Consider the following 16,148-nt stretch of genomic DNA (forward strand, 5'->3'; position numbering starts at 1 on the left):
GGAATTGAAAAACAAAGAATGGATTAGATAAAATTGAAAACAAATAGGAACATAATAGAAATAAAACCAACTCTATCAATAATTAAAGATAAATTAAGTATCATTTCTATTAAAAATTAAGATATCATCAGACTAAATAAAAAACAAGACTTAATCATAGTATTTTTTTTTACAAGAAATACACTAATCTATTAGAAAGACATTATCTTCCAATTAGTAATATAGCTAAAAGTGAGAATATATATATTGTACATAAAGACACAAAGTTCCTAAAAACCAATATAAAAATATCATAACAGGCAAACGGAAAAAAGATTGAGATACGTTACTATTATAAAAACAATCTATGCATCAAATATTTAAAGACCATCATAAAAATAACTTATTAGAAAAACTAGACTGATACATAATCTAATATGCTTGATTTTGGCTACCTTTTCCATTCTGCAGTTACCAAAATTTTACTTACTAGATATAATGTGTTCTTGACTACTTGCAATTCTTTCCTTTATTGATTTTTCAGTTGCTCTCTTGCTACCATGTATGGTTGTTGTGGAGAGGTCTTTTAGTTTCCAGTGAACCCAAAAGCCTTTTCGTGGTTGTAGTCCTGTTAATATGGAGTGTATATTTAGCCAAAGAAATTAGGATTTTGAAAAATACCTCTTAATTTGTCAAACAATTTTGACTTACATATTTCATCCTCACAACAAAAATTTCTGCTTTTGTTCCTTTTAAGCTGTGTGGAATTATGTAAGCCATTTAACTACTCTAAACATCTATATTTAAAATTGAAAATAATAAAATCTCTTTGGGCACTTCAGGATTAATTGAACTGTAATAAAGTGTGCAGTAAATAGAAACACACTCTACAAACACACTCTACAAACATGATGTAATATTATTATTATCACTATTACTATTACCATACATATACACTTATATATACCATGCTCGTAAATATAGCCAATATTTTCTCAGTAGTGGTTTTTCACTTAGGATTATTTACCAGATTCAATATCAAGTTAGAATTTTCTAAGAATTTTCAGCTACAGTTATCACATTTTTAGCATTATTAGCAGCATTTTGCTACTAGATAAAATATACAAAAGCCTTCAGTTTGATTCACTTGAGTGCTTTGTGATAGATTTCTTGTGTTTAAAATATTGGGTATTAATAGAAACTTTGATGCATAATAAAGTCAACAGATGCCATTGAAAGGATGGTTTATTATATGTAACTCCCAGGAGGAGAGGGGTATACCACAGGGGAAGCACTGGGACCAGTTAGGAAACAGAGGAAGAGAAGGAAACTATGGGCAAGAATCATTTTCCTTAGGAAGGAATGGGCAAGGTCAGGTAACCAGGCTTATGATAGTTATAATAGCTAGTTTGAATTATTTCAACAGGCTCTAGGGATAGGGACTGGTGCTATCTAATTATCTGGTACCTGGTCCTAGGATGATTAGGGCAGATAGTGCTTGGGATATGAGAGCCAATAAGAGGTGGTTGTAGGGTGGCCTTTGGATTGATTGGTTTGTATCTGAGAAATATGTTCATAGGAAATTGTTTACTATTTGTTTTAGTCATCTTTTTGCCACTGTGACTAAAGGACCCAACCAGAACAATTGTAGAGGAGGAAAAGTTTATATGAGGGCTCATGGTTTTAGAGGTCTCAATCCATAGAAGACTGGCTCCATTCATGGCAGAAGAGTGTGGCAGAGGAAACCAGCTCACAGGATGATCAGGAAGCAGAGAGAGAGACTCTACTCTCTAGTTACAAAATATATACCTCATAGCCATGCCCCAATAAACCACTTCCTCCAGCCAGAATAAAATAGACATTATTATTGCTGTATGTATATACATGACTGCATGACCAATGTGATTCTACAACCTGTACATTCAGAAAAATGAGAAATTATACCCCATCTGATTAAAATGTAAAATAAAATAAATAGCGAAAAAACCCCAAAATATATACCTCATAGCCACGCTCCAATGAACCACTTCCTCCAGCCACACCACACCTACCTCTAGTTACCATTCAGTTAATCCCATCAGGATTAATTCATTAAGGCTAAAACCCAATTATTTCTCCTCAAAACCTTCTTGCATTGTCTCATGTAAGCTTTTGGGGGATACCTCACATCTAAACTATGACACTATTTCTAGAAACTGGTTAACCCCAGAAGGGCAAAAACCAAAGGTCAGAAAGTTCCATGATATTAAAAATGCCAATATACAGAAAATAAAAGACATGGTTAATATAATATAATGTTAAGCAACACTTTCCTTTCTGGGCTAAAGCCTACTGGGAACTGATATAAAAAGGGAGATAACATATTGATTCAAATATTTTTGAAGGCTTTCTATGTGCTTGACATGAGATATAAAATTCTATTCAATTTAGTCCCCATTTTTCTATCAAGGCAGATGTGAAATTATTTAGCACATTGCCTGGTCCACAATAAGTTCTTAATATCAATTACCTTCTCTCACTCTTTTCCAAATTAGCCACTGGTTGAATTATGACAACATCTTGCATTATTTACAAATAAAAATTTCAAATTAATTTCTAAACATGGACTGCTCCAAAGAATAACATTAACATAGGGCCATGAGACCCAGAAGAAGTATGTTATTTTTTAAAATTATACTTTAGTAAGATCAATTTCATAGGAAATTATCATCATGCAGGGTTTAGAAACAAGTGAAGTACAAATAAAAGAGTGGAATCCCCAAATTATCTTTGCAATTAACTGACAGTTTACATATATCTTAAATTTTAGCTTTTATTTCCTCAATTTATAAAGGCATATAGTTTAAAGAATCAAATATTACTAAACCCCAATAATTCCTCACACATCACCAACACCATATTCTGCTTCCTAAAATCAAACACTTTTATTTGGTTCATATCCATATTGTACCAAAAAAAGAGTGATATTGGTATTTTAATTTTAGTCATTATCTATTGACTTCCAACTAGGAAAGAAGATTTTGCCATCTTTCACACTCTTATCCCATAATCACCATATACAATCTCACTTTATACACTTTACATCAAATGTCAAATATGTTACAATTTTAATATCAAATATTATAATTTTTATTGTATGAATATCAGTATTCATACATTTTTACTATATGAATATCAGTATTCATTATATTAATGGTATAAAAATCTTCTTCACAGCTGAGCCATGTAGTATACTGTATTTACCTAAATTTTCTTGAGAAAATTTGTTTTCTCTAAAGTTAATAATTTTATGTTTAAATTATTTTCTATGAACTTATAATCAACTTCTATTGTGTTCCATATGAACTTTTATTTTCAGTAGGCCTGGTACTCAATTATCATACTGGAACTTCTCTTTGTTTTAGTCAGTTATTCATTCTGTGACTAAAAGACCTCACAAGCACAATTTTAGAGGAGGAATTTTATTTTATTTTAGAGCTCATGGTTTCAGAGGTCTCAGTCCATAGGCAGTTGACTCTATTCCTCAGGGCTCAAGGTGATGCAGAACATTATGGTGGAAGAGTGTGGCAGAGGGACGTGGCTCACATGATGATCAGATCATATCTCCACTTGCCAGATATAAAATGGTACAAAGCCATGCCTCCAGTGACCCACCTCCTCTAGCCACACACTATGTGCCTTCAGTTACCTCAGGGGATTAATTACTATCAGGAGATTAATTCACCTATTGGGGTAAGGCTCTCATACCCCAATCATTTTATCTCTAAACCTTCTTGCATTGTCTCACACATGAGATTTTGGGGGACACATCACATCCAAACCATAACACTCCTAAAGCCTTCTGTTGATTCCAATCTGAAAAATTTTTTCATAAAGACTGTTACACAACTCCCATATTGGGAACTCAAATCACCATTATTTTGTGCTCCATTGACCTCCATTTCTTGAATCCTATTTTTTCTCTTTCTTTGTTCATTCTCTATGATTGTGAATGTCTCTCCAAAAGCTTCATAAGAAAAGATGTATGCAAGGAAACTATTTAAGGACATGTACATCTGAAAATGTCTTCAGATCATCCTGAAGATTTGGTTAGGTGGATTCTAACTTATTAATAATTTTCACTTAGAATTATTAAGACATTGTCCCATTGTCATCTAAGTTTTCAGAGGTGCTAATGAGAGGGTTTATATCATCTGTCTCCTAATTTTTCTGTTGTTTGGAAGTTTTTTGACTTTATTCTTTTTTTGTGCTCAGGGTTGTAAGAATTCACTATTACACACTGTGATATCAGCTATCTTTTTTCATTCTCAATCTTTTACAAACTGGAAACTCATGTGTTTTCCAGTATGAAAAAAATTTGGAAATTTTAAAAAATTATTTGTTCTTTATAGATATATATAACAGTAGAGTGTATTTTGACATACATACACAGAGCATAATTTATTCTAATCTGGATCCCATTTTTGTGGTTGAACAAGATGTGGAATTTCACTGATGGTGTATTCAAAATGAACATAGGAAAGTTATATACAATTCATTCTACTGTCTTTCCTATTTCCATACCTCTTCCCTTCCCTTCATTCCCCTTTGTCTAAGCCAATGAACTTCTCTTCTTCACTCCCTGGCTCCATTATTGTGTGTTAGCATCCATATATCAGAGAGAACATTTGGCCTTTGGTTTTTGGAGATTGGCTTATTTCACTTAGCATGATAGTCTTCAGTTCTATCCATTTACCAGAAAATACCACAATTAAATACTTCTTTGATTAATTCTTTGACTGATTTTTTGGAAATAATATAGAAAACTGAGATCTAAAAATGGAAAAGCTGAAGGATCCGTTTCTCTCATCTGAGATTGATGTTTAGATCACCGATCTTCAGACCTTATTATTTTTTAAGAATATGCATTAAAGGCATATTTTTACAAATGTCTTTTTTCATCTCCCTCAGGTAAGCAAGACTTACATCTCATATCTACTTAAAGGAACCTGTGTTTGTATCCTTAGATTTTGGGTTGGTTGCCCTGAAATCCTGATGGGTTTAAGAATAGTTTTGTATTTGCAGATTAGGGTGGTGATTTTTGTTTGTTTGTTTTGGTTCTTGTTTTTTGGTGTAAGGGAAGAGTGTAGTCAGAAGGGCTCTTACATGTAGAAGAGGGAAGCAGAGCAGTCAGTGTCAGAGTGATGTGAGGTAATAAAAGATTTAATCAGACTGCTAGCTTTGAGATGGATGAGAGCTATGAAGCAAAGAATGCAGACAGCTTTAAGAAGCCTCAAAGAAGCAGACCCTTCCCTAAAACTTCTAAAAGGAACACAATCTTATCAATATTTTGATTTTAGTTTGCTGAGACTCATTTTGGATTCTTACTCCACAAGTGTAAGATACTAAATTTGGATTTTTTAAAATCCCTAAACAGTAATTTGCTATAGCAGCAATAGAAAACTAACAATCTTTAATAGAACAGACAATATGATTGATGTATGTACATTCCATGTATGTAGTATATGTCAAAATACATTCTGCTATCATGTATGACTAAAAAAATTAAAATTAAAATTAAAAAAAGAAAATCCTTCAAAAAAAAAGAAAGAAAACTAATACAATCTTTGATGCTCTTCTTTCCCTTATTATGTACAAATAACATTGGTAATGAAAAGTTTGCTTGTGAAAAAAATTATCCAAAAAATAAAGTCAATTGATAACGCAAGTAATGTAACTCAGTATAATGTAAAGAGACTTAGAAAGTGATTACTTCATTCTGAAAAAGGAAGTGTGATATATTAAAGAGGAGAACATTAAATTCAGTATTTTAGAGTAATAATGTAAACATTTCCTCAATAAAAAATAAGACAAACATGTTTATAGATTTTTTTTTCCAACAAGTGTTCCAGCCAATCCAAAATAATTAGTCACAAATGAGGGATAAAAACAGTAAAAGTTAAAAAGATTATTTATGAAAACAGACTCAAAAAACATGTAACGCTTGATGGATTTGCACTGTGAGAGAAAGCAATGTAAGAAAAAAAATATATAAATACATTCATGAGTAAATAAATCATAAAGGCTATAATGTAGTTGCTACTTATCTTTTTATTGATGCATATGAATATTAAAAATGAATAAACAATGTACAGCTCAATGAAATTTTACAAATTTAATGCATGGAGCCTATGTAACCAAGTTCCTAAAATCCCTCCTTTCTAGTTGTTATCAATTCTCAAGGGTATCCATTATTCTTACACAATAGATTAGTTCTATCAAGTTTTAAACTTTATGTAAATAAAGTCATACAGGATTTACTACATTGTGTCTGACTTGCACAGACTGTGTTTGTGTAATTTACCCAGTGTTGCATATAGTTATAGTTTGTTAATTCTTATTGTTTATAATATTTCACAATTCATTTAAACTTCATATTATTGATGGGAATTTGGATAGTTTCTATCATTATTATTATAGATAGGTATGCTATGATAATTTTTTACTTTTCTTTGGTGTATAGACATACGTACATATCTGTGGGGCACATACCTGGGAGTCATAGATTTGCTGGGTCAAACATATGCAAAAATTTAGCTTTAGTAGATACTGGCAGTTGATCAAAATCATTGTATTGACTTATGCTCCCACAGGCATCATTGCCTTTTATCTTAAGAAAATGTTGTTTTGAAATTTTTAAAAATTTAACTAGTTATTTGAGATAATTATAGATTAACATAGCTGAAAGAAATACAACAGAGAGAGCTCTGTACTCTTTGTAGCTTCCTAGAATGGTAACACTTTGCATAACTATAGTGTAATATCACAACCAGGATATAGATATTGATAAACTAAAAATACAACTGAGCATGGTGGCATACACCTGTAATCCCAGAGACTTGGGATCCTGAGGCAGGAGAGCAGAGAATTCAAAGCCAACATCTACAACTTAGTGAGGCCCTAAGAAACTTAGCGGGACCCTGTTTCAAGATAAATAAATAAATATAACAAGGATCCCTTGAATTACCATCCTTAACCTCTTCCCTTCCTTTTCCTGTTATCCCCTACCTCGAAAACTTGATAGCTACTAATCTGTTCTTAATTTATAATCTGTTCGTAGTTTCCATCACTTCAAAATTGTTATATCAATAAAATCAAATGATATGTAACCTTTTAAGATTGACTTTATTCACTCAGCATAATTCTCTGTAGATTCACTCAAGTTGTTGCATTGGTCAAAAGTCCATTTTTTAAAAATTTCTGAGTAGTATGTATTCCATGGCATTGATGTACCAGTTTTTTTTTAATCACCTACGCTTAAGTCTATTTTAGTGTCCTTCAGTAGTGTTTTAATGTTTTGTTCATATAGATTTTGCATAAATAGTGTTAAGTTTATTGCCAAGAATTTAATCATCTCAAGTATTTTACTTATAAGTTGGGTTTCCTTTACAATTATGCTAACTGGTTATTGTTTGTGTATATAAAGACTACTGATCTTTTCATGTAAACTTTAAATACTGCTATTTTACTGAATACTTTTGTTTCAGTTTGCTTTATCATTTATGCTTGGGAGCCTGAGGCAGGAGGGCAAAGAATTCAAAGCCAGCGTCTGCAACTTAGTGAGGCCCTAAGAAACTTGACAGGACCCTATCTCAAAAAAAAAAAAAAAAAAAAAGAATAGGTCTATCACAAGGATCCATTGAATTGCCATCCTTAATCTCTTCCCTTCCTTTTTTTCTGTTATCCCCCACCTGGAACACTTGATAGCTACTAATCTGTTCTTAGTTTCTGTCATTTCAAAATTGTTATATCAATATATAGATAGGATTTTCTATCTACGTATCATTTTATCCACAAATATATTTTAACACTTCTTGTGCAATTCGTCTTTTAATTGGTTTCTATTATATAATTAGGGACGAAGGTACAGAACAGATTAAAATGAAGCAAAAGCAAGTAGCCAGGAATTTCATAAATAAAGACTCTGAGACCCTCTGGTAAATCCAGTTGGAAATGTTTACCTTGGGTCATTCCTATAAGTCTTCAAATTATACTTCTCATTCCTCAGCAGACTGCCAAGAGTAAAGCAAGAACACTAATGTACAAAACTAATGTTTCATAAATAACAGAAAAAGCTGTTTCAACTAAAGTAAACAAAGTTTTTCTTGTTTCAGGAAGTTTTATAAGACTACAACTGGAAAAGGTAATACAAAGAAATCAAAATTATGGCAAGAGGGTAAAAAGATTATAAGAAAAATATCAACTATGGCATCCCAAAGGGTAAAGTTAAATCAATTTGTCTCTGCAGCAGTAGAGCTATAATTAAAGTGTAGAAAAAAAATCTAACCAGTGTTAATTATAAGTGGCTAAAATACCTAAAATTTTTTATTGAAAAAAAATAAAAAGTGTATCTAAATTGCATCAAATGAAGATTTATGTTAGACAAAAAAGACAAAATTTCCCTTTTGTCTCACATGACTTGCTTATTTATTGAAGTACTAGGGATTGAACCAGGGTCTCATGAATTCCTGGTAAAGGCTCAAGCACTGAACTAGTCTCAAACTCCCTTTTAAACTTTTGAGACAGGGTCTTGTTAAGTTGCCAGTCTGCTCTAGAATTTGTGATCCTTTTGCTTCAACTTCTCCAATAGCTGGGATTGTAGGTGTGTGCCACCATGTCTGACTCTCATATGATTTTTAAGAGGATAAAAGGAATTTTTCATTTAGCAAAGATAAAACACATATTGAAACACTGGAAATATAAAGAAAATTGTATAGAAGCACACATATACAGCAGCCTATATAGAACTACACTATACATTAAAAAATTCTATTTTCTATGGAGAGCATATCTTTGTTTTCAAGTTGCTAGCTACCTTTTATAATATTCTATTATGTATTATTCTGTAAGAAGAATAACTCAATAAATACCAAAATACAAATAAGCTCCAAACCATGGTGTTTAAGATAATACAAAAAGTAGACATTAATAACTGAAGTATAAATACAAAAGACTTTGCTATTAAAAACACTATTTTATATGACTCAGGTGAAAACAAATCAAAATTGCAGGTACATGCAGGAAAAGTTCTGTCTTTATGTATATGGTGATTTCATTTATATATATATATATATATATATATATATATATATATATATATATATATATTTGCACTTGTATATGTACATATTATGAAATCATGTTAAATACTTGAGACTTATGTTCTGCATTTGATGTATATTAGACTTCAACAGAATAATTTTAAATAAGTAACAATAGAAAGTGAAAAACAATTTTTAAAGAGTAAGTAAATAAATATTACCCATATATTCTTTGTTATTTGAATATTCTCTGTAACAACTTGCAAATCCATATTCTCTTTCTTCAAAAGCCATAAAAATGACTGATTCATTGTGAATATCTGTAAATTGCTTGGGACTCTGGGTGAGAGTATATAGTTAATGCTGCAGTTGTACGTCAGCTGTTCTCTATATAGGATCATGTCTCATACTTATGTTGTATGAAAGTGTGCATTATCACTATCATATTCCTTTCTTTAGCCTGTAAATTTAGTCTTCCAAGTGTCCCAGTGTTTTTGCCAAGCATCTGAAGAGATAAGCAACCCTGTCCTAATTTAGATAATATCTTCAGTATGTTTTACCATATTACTTCATTACTCATTTTTTATTTCATCACTTCTCTATTGCCAATTCCATATTATATTGTTGAATGTTGCACACAAATGTATTTAGTTTATTATTGGTTAAACAGGTACTTAGTTTATTAAGTGGCTGATATTATGAAGAATTTCTTGGTGGGTTATTATATAGATACATGTGTTTTAATGATATTTGGGGAAGTTGGTCAGCATTTTTGTGTGGTTTGGAAGCATACTGCTATTCTGATTAGTTAAACTGGAATGTCAGCTCCCAATTTTTGAAAAAAAATTTTGATACATTTTCAGAAATAAATTAGCTTCAGAATATGAAGGATACCTGTAGTTAGAACTTTATAGTGAAATCTCAGGAAATATTCATAGGTAAATTCATAGCGTTAGCAGCTTCTATTACTAAACAGGGAAATATGAAAATAATGTACAAAGTTTTCAGTTCTAAAAGTTAAAAAAGAACAGCAAATGAACATGAAAGAAGACTGAGACAGAAATTAATGACAGGCCAGGTATGGTGAGGCATGTCTGTAATCCCAGGGACTTAGGTGGTTAAGGCAGGAGGATTGCAAGTTCAAGGCCAGCCTTAGCAACTTAGTGCGATCCTAAGCAACTAAGCAAGACTCTGTCTCAAAATAAAAAATAAAAAGTGCTGGGATGTAATTCAGTGGTAAAGTGCCCCTGGGTTCAATCCTCAGTACCAAAACATTGAAAAAATATATTATCTTTTAATATATTAGTTAAGTTAATGGACATTAAAGATGAAGAAAGAATTACTCAAGGAGCCAGATAGTTCATTTTTTCAAGGTATAGTCTTTTATTTCAGAGATTTTTTATAAATATGCATAATTATTTTTTAATCTATCTATTCATATTTATAACAAGCTGAAATAAGATCATACCGATGTTTTCAACTCTAATTCAGTACTTACATGTTTAATTCTGGCCTTTGTCTCTTGCTTAGCTGTAACTTTGCTTTATAATTGTAAGAACCTGCCTCCACCATCATTTACTTGGTTGTTGAGCCCCAGTTCATGTATGAAGCAGTTTAAGATTGTTAATTCATATTTCCTTAATTTTACCAGCTAAAGTACAGTTTTCATATATAATTTATTTTGTCTTCAGTTTTTCTAATCAAAACACCATTTTGCAGTTACATAGTAAGCTCCCTTTCCCCCCTAATTCTTTTTGTAAAGTTATATTGTAAATTTGTTATACATTTAAATTCTTTTCTTTTTAAAGTTGAGATGGACACAATACCTTTATTTTATTTTTTTTAATGTGGTGCTGAGGATTGAACCCCATGCCTCACACATGCTCTACCACTGAGCCACAACCCCAGCATTAAATTATTTTCTTACATTCTGCATTACATCTAGTATTACCCTGTCTTCTTCATTAATTCCTTAAAATTTTCATTTATTTTAACGTTCATTCTCTGTGATTTAAAATTACATGGGTTTGAACCAGTGTACCATGCTTTTACTTTTAAACTACACATATCATTATATTTAAAGTGAGTTTCTTATATACAGCATATACATGAATTGTTCTTATATTTCCAAACTCTATTCCCCATCACACTTATGATTGTTTCTTTATTTTTAGAAAACAATGTTAGAAGTTTGGGTTATAATTTTTGTCTGCTCTGTTCCCTTTTTTGTTGTTTAATTTAAAATTTCACCAGTTTTCAGCAATATTTTTTCTTTTGAATTAAAAAATCTACTAGTTTTTTTAGGATTGGCATAAAATACCACAGGCTGGGTGACTTGAACAACAGAAATTTATTTCCTCACACTTGTAGAAGTTGGCATCCAAGATCAAAGTGTTAGCAGGTTTGGTTTCTCTCAAGGCCTCTCCTTAGCTTGCAGATGATTACCTTCTTAACGTGTCCTCATGTGACCCTTTCTATATATACATACATTCTGCCTTTCCCTCTTTATTGAGGTAAAATTAACAAATAAAAGTTATCCATATTCAAGGTGTACAATGTGTTTGTATATACGTATACAGTGTGAAATTATTGTTACAATCAAATTAATTAACATTTATCATCTCCTAGTTACCTTTCTATTTTGGTGTGAGAATACTTAAGATATACTTCTCTTAGAAACTTTCAAGGATGTGACATGGTATCATCAACCATAGTCATCATGTACATTAGGTCTCCAGAACTTTTTTATCTTATAAATGCAAATTAACTCTTTAACTAAGCATTCCCCATTCTCCTTATTCCTTGGTCTTTGGTAAGCACTCTTCTATTCTCTATTTCATTGAGTTTGACTCCAAATTTAGTGAGATCATGTAGTATTTGTATTTTTGTATCAGGCTAAATTTACTTGGCATAATAATGTTTTTAGGTCCATCTATGTTGTTGTTGAAGATGGCAGAACTTCCTTTGTTTTGAAGGTTGAATAACAAGTTGTGTGTGTGTGTGTGTGTGTGTGTGTGTATCTCAATATAGTAAAACATCAAAGCAAGTTAGCTGCAGGCTGAATCTCTTAAGAAGAATATTGAAGGGAAAAATCTTCATCAAACTGAATTTAATGGCACATTAAAAGAATCATTCACTATGATCAAGTAGCAAATTTGGTGTGTGTGTGTGTGCGTGTGTGTGTATGTGTGTGTGTGTGAGAGAGAGAGAGAGAGAGAGAGAGAATTTCTTTATCCATTATCCAATGACATAAACTGTCATTTCTACATCTTGACTATTTTGGGAGGAAAGAGAGGTACTGGGGATTGAATTCAGGGGCGCTCGACCACTGAGCCACATCCCCTGTCCTATTTTGTATTTTTTGTTTAGAGACAGGGTCTCACTGAGTTGCTTAGTGCCTTGCTTTTGCTGAAGCTGGCTTTGAACTTGAGATCTTCCTACCTCAACCTCCCAAGCTGCTGGAATTATAGGCATGAGTCACCCTGCCCAGTTTGACTACTTTTTTTTGATCTTTTTAGATATTCATGACAGTAGAGTATATTTTGACATTATACATACACAGAATATAACTTATTCTAATTAAGATTCCTATTATTGTGGTTGTATGTGATGTGGAATTTCACTGGTCATGTATTCATATATGAACATAGGAAAGTTATGTCCAATTCATTGTACTGTCTTTCTTATTTCTCTTCCTCTTCCATCCCTTCTCTCCTCTTTGTATTATCAAATGAACTTTTCTTCTTCACCCCCTGCCCCATTTTCCCTTCTATCACCCTTATTGTGTGTCAGCATCCATATGTCAGAGAAAACATTTGGCTTTTGGTTTTGGGGATTGGCTTATTTCACTTAGCATTTTCTACAGTTCCATCTATTTACCAGCAAATGCCATAATTTCAATCTTACTTACGGCTGAATAATTTCCATTGTGTATATATACCACATTTTCTTTATCCATTCATCTGTTGAAGGGCACCTAGGGTGGTTCCATAGCTTAGCTATTGTGAATTGAGCTGCTATAAACATTGATGTGGCTGCATCACTATAGAATGATTTTAAGCCTTTGGGCATATACTGAGGAATGGGATAAATGGGTCAAATGGCATTGCATTCCAAGTTTTCTAAGGAATCTCCATATTACTTTTTGTAGTGGTCGCACCAATTTGCAGTCCCGCCAGCAATGTATGGATGTACCTATATCCCTACATCATCACCAATATTTATTGTTGCTTGTATTCTTTAATTGTCATTCTGACTGGAGTGAGATGGAATCTCAGTGTAGTTTTAATTTGCATTTCTGTAATTGCTAGAGATGTTCAACATTCTTTTCATGTATTTATTGAACATTCATATTTCTTATTCTGTGAAGTGCCTGTTCAGTTTATTTGCCCATTTATTCATTGGATTTTTGTTTTTTGGTGTTAAGTTTTTTTTTCTTTGTATATCCTGGAGATTAATGCTCCATCTGAGTTGCAGGTGGCAAAGATTTTTCTCCCATTCTGTAGGCACTCTGTCCAAGTTCTTGATTATTTCCTTTGCTCTGAAGAAGCTTTTTAGCTTGATATCATCCCATAAATTCTTGATTTTACTTCTTGCACTTTAGGAATATATAATGCTGTGGTGAGCACAGGAGTGCAGATCTCTTTGAGGCAGTGCTTTTATTGCCTTTGGATATATACTCAGAAATAGGACTGCTGACATATTCTATTGTCAATTTTTTGAGTAACCTCCATAGTGTATGACATAACAAAATGCACAATGGTTACCTTTTCTCTATATCCCCAATGACTCTTATTATATTTTGACTTTTTGATAATAGTCTTTTTGCCATTGAGGTGCTATTTCAATGAGCATTTGATTTGCATTTCTCTTGATAATTATTGATATTGAGTACTTTTTCATATACATGATGACCATTTCTCTTTGGGAAAATTTCTAAGTCCTTTGGCAATGTTTTGATTGCTTTATTTTTGTTATTACATTGTTTCCTTCTTTCCATGTTTTCCTTTATTTTCTATTATAAACATTAGCTCATATTAATTATCCAAATTAATAAGATTCACTGTGATATTTGCATGCATGCATATATCATGTTTTAATTGTATCCTACCTGTCTCTGTATCCTCTCCACCCACAGTCCCCTTCTCTTCTCCTTTCTGATATTGTTTTTGCCTTGTTTTGTACTAATTTCCACATATGAAAGAACACAGAAAATATTTGTCTCTTTGTGTCAGGCTTATTTTACTTAACATGCTGATCTTGTAGCATCATTCATTTCCTGGCAAATGAGATTATTTAATTCTATATTTAATGTATAATATTCTATTATAGATACTTGTCAGTGGATGACCAAATAAATAAAATGTGGTACCACATTTGGTCATCCACTGACAAGTATCTAGACTGATTCCCTAATTTGGCTATTGTAAGTAGGGCTGCAATAAAGACAAGGTATGCAGGTATCCCTTTTCTTTCAGGTATACACCCAGGAATGGTATATAGTTGGATCCCATGTTAGTTTTTTAAAATTTTGAAAAAACTCTACTGTTTTTCCATAGTGGATGTACTAATTTCTATTCTAATAATGTATAAGGTTACTTTTTCTCTTCACCAGCATTTGTTATCCTTTGGTTATCTGATAACAGGCATTCTAACTAGAATAAGATGAAATTTCAAGATAGCTTTGATTTGCATATAGGTACACAGCATAATTTTTGAGTTCTTTATATATTCTGGATAACAATTTTTTGCAGATGAATAACTAGCAAAGCTTTTCTCCCACTCTGTGGGTTGTCTGTTGATTGATTACTTTGTTATGCAGAAGCTTTTTAACTATAATTCCATTTTTAATTCTTGCTTTTATTTTCTGAGATATTGGAGGTTCTATTCAGGAAATTGATGTGTGTACCTATGTCTTTAAGTAGTTTCAATGTTTCAGGTCTTTGATCCAGAAATTGATGTGTGTACCTATATCATGAAGTAGTTTTAGGTCTGATGTTGAGGGCCACAGCCGAGTCGGGATGACGCGTGGCATTTTTGCCAGAAGTAGTGGTTGAGAGGTGACGCCAGCGAGTTCTTGCAGAGTTCCCCTTGAGTTCCAGTTGAGCTCTCCCGGGGATTCCCGGAGAGTTCCCATTGGTTGGGGAAATGCCGGAGGAGGGATATTTTCGGGTTGCTGGTTCCTGGAGGAGCCGCGTGGTGTTTGGCAGATTTCCCTGGAGCGTGTGTGGAGTGTGCTGGTAGAGTTCAGAAATAAAGTTTGTTCCTGCTTCAGTGGCTCGTGATTTTTGCCCAGCCAGACTGCAGCAGTCTTTGATGTATGTACCTATATCTTGAAGTAGTTTCAGGTCTTTGATCCATTTGTAGTCAATATTTGTATAGGTGAAGAAATGGAGATCTGGTTTTGATCTTCTACAGGTGAATATTCAGTTTTCCCAGGACCCTTTGTTCAGCAGGCTATCTTTTCTCCAACATATGCTTTTAGCACCTTTGTTTAGAATCAGATGCATGTATATGTGTGGGTTTATTTCTGGGTCCTCTATTATATTTCACTGGTCTACATGTCTGTTATTTTCTAAAACCATGCTGTTTTTGTCACTATGGCTCTGTGGTATATTTTGAATAAGGCATTGTGGTGCTTTCAGAATTGCTCTTTTGTTCAGAATTATTTGGGCTATTTGTGGTCTTTTGTGGTTCCAAATAAATTTTAGGGTTTATTTTTTTCCCTGTTCTGTGAAAAATAACATTGGTATTTTGATGTTGATTGCATTATATCTATGGATATCTTTGGGAAGTATGGTCATTTTAACAATGCTAATTCTTCCAGTTCTGGGAGTTCTATTTTTTTTTTCTAACTTTTGCATCATCTTTGATTTCTCTCCTGTTTTATCATTTTTATTATAGTGGTCTTTCACCTCCTTGGTTAGGATTATTTCTAGCTTTGTTTTTCTTTTTTAAGGTATAGTGAGTTGAATTGTTTTCCTAGTTTCTTTCTCAGCTATTTCATTATTGGTGTATAGAAAAAGCTAATAGTTTTTGCTTTTTATTTTGTATGCTGTTACTTTGCTAAATTTATCAGTTCTAATAGCT

The 16,148-nt window shown here is 32.5% G+C and overlaps 1 protein-coding gene across 1 annotated transcript in view; it reads right to left on the reverse strand.

Moving 5' to 3' along the window:
• Nucleotides 1-461: 461 nt before the first annotated feature.
• The window catches only part of Fam227b (family with sequence similarity 227 member B), a 49,507-nt gene continuing 33,820 nt past the window's right edge, over nt 462-16,148 (reverse strand). Inside the window, exon 9 of the mRNA XM_027925769.1 lies at nt 462-607. Within this exon, the coding sequence (XP_027781570.1) occupies nt 462-607 (146 nt within the window). The remainder of the gene's footprint in view (nt 608-16,148) is intronic.

Source organism: Marmota flaviventris, chromosome 2 (assembly GCF_047511675.1).
Source record: "Marmota flaviventris isolate mMarFla1 chromosome 2, mMarFla1.hap1, whole genome shotgun sequence".
In the NCBI taxonomy this organism is placed as follows: Eukaryota; Metazoa; Chordata; class Mammalia; order Rodentia; family Sciuridae; genus Marmota; species Marmota flaviventris.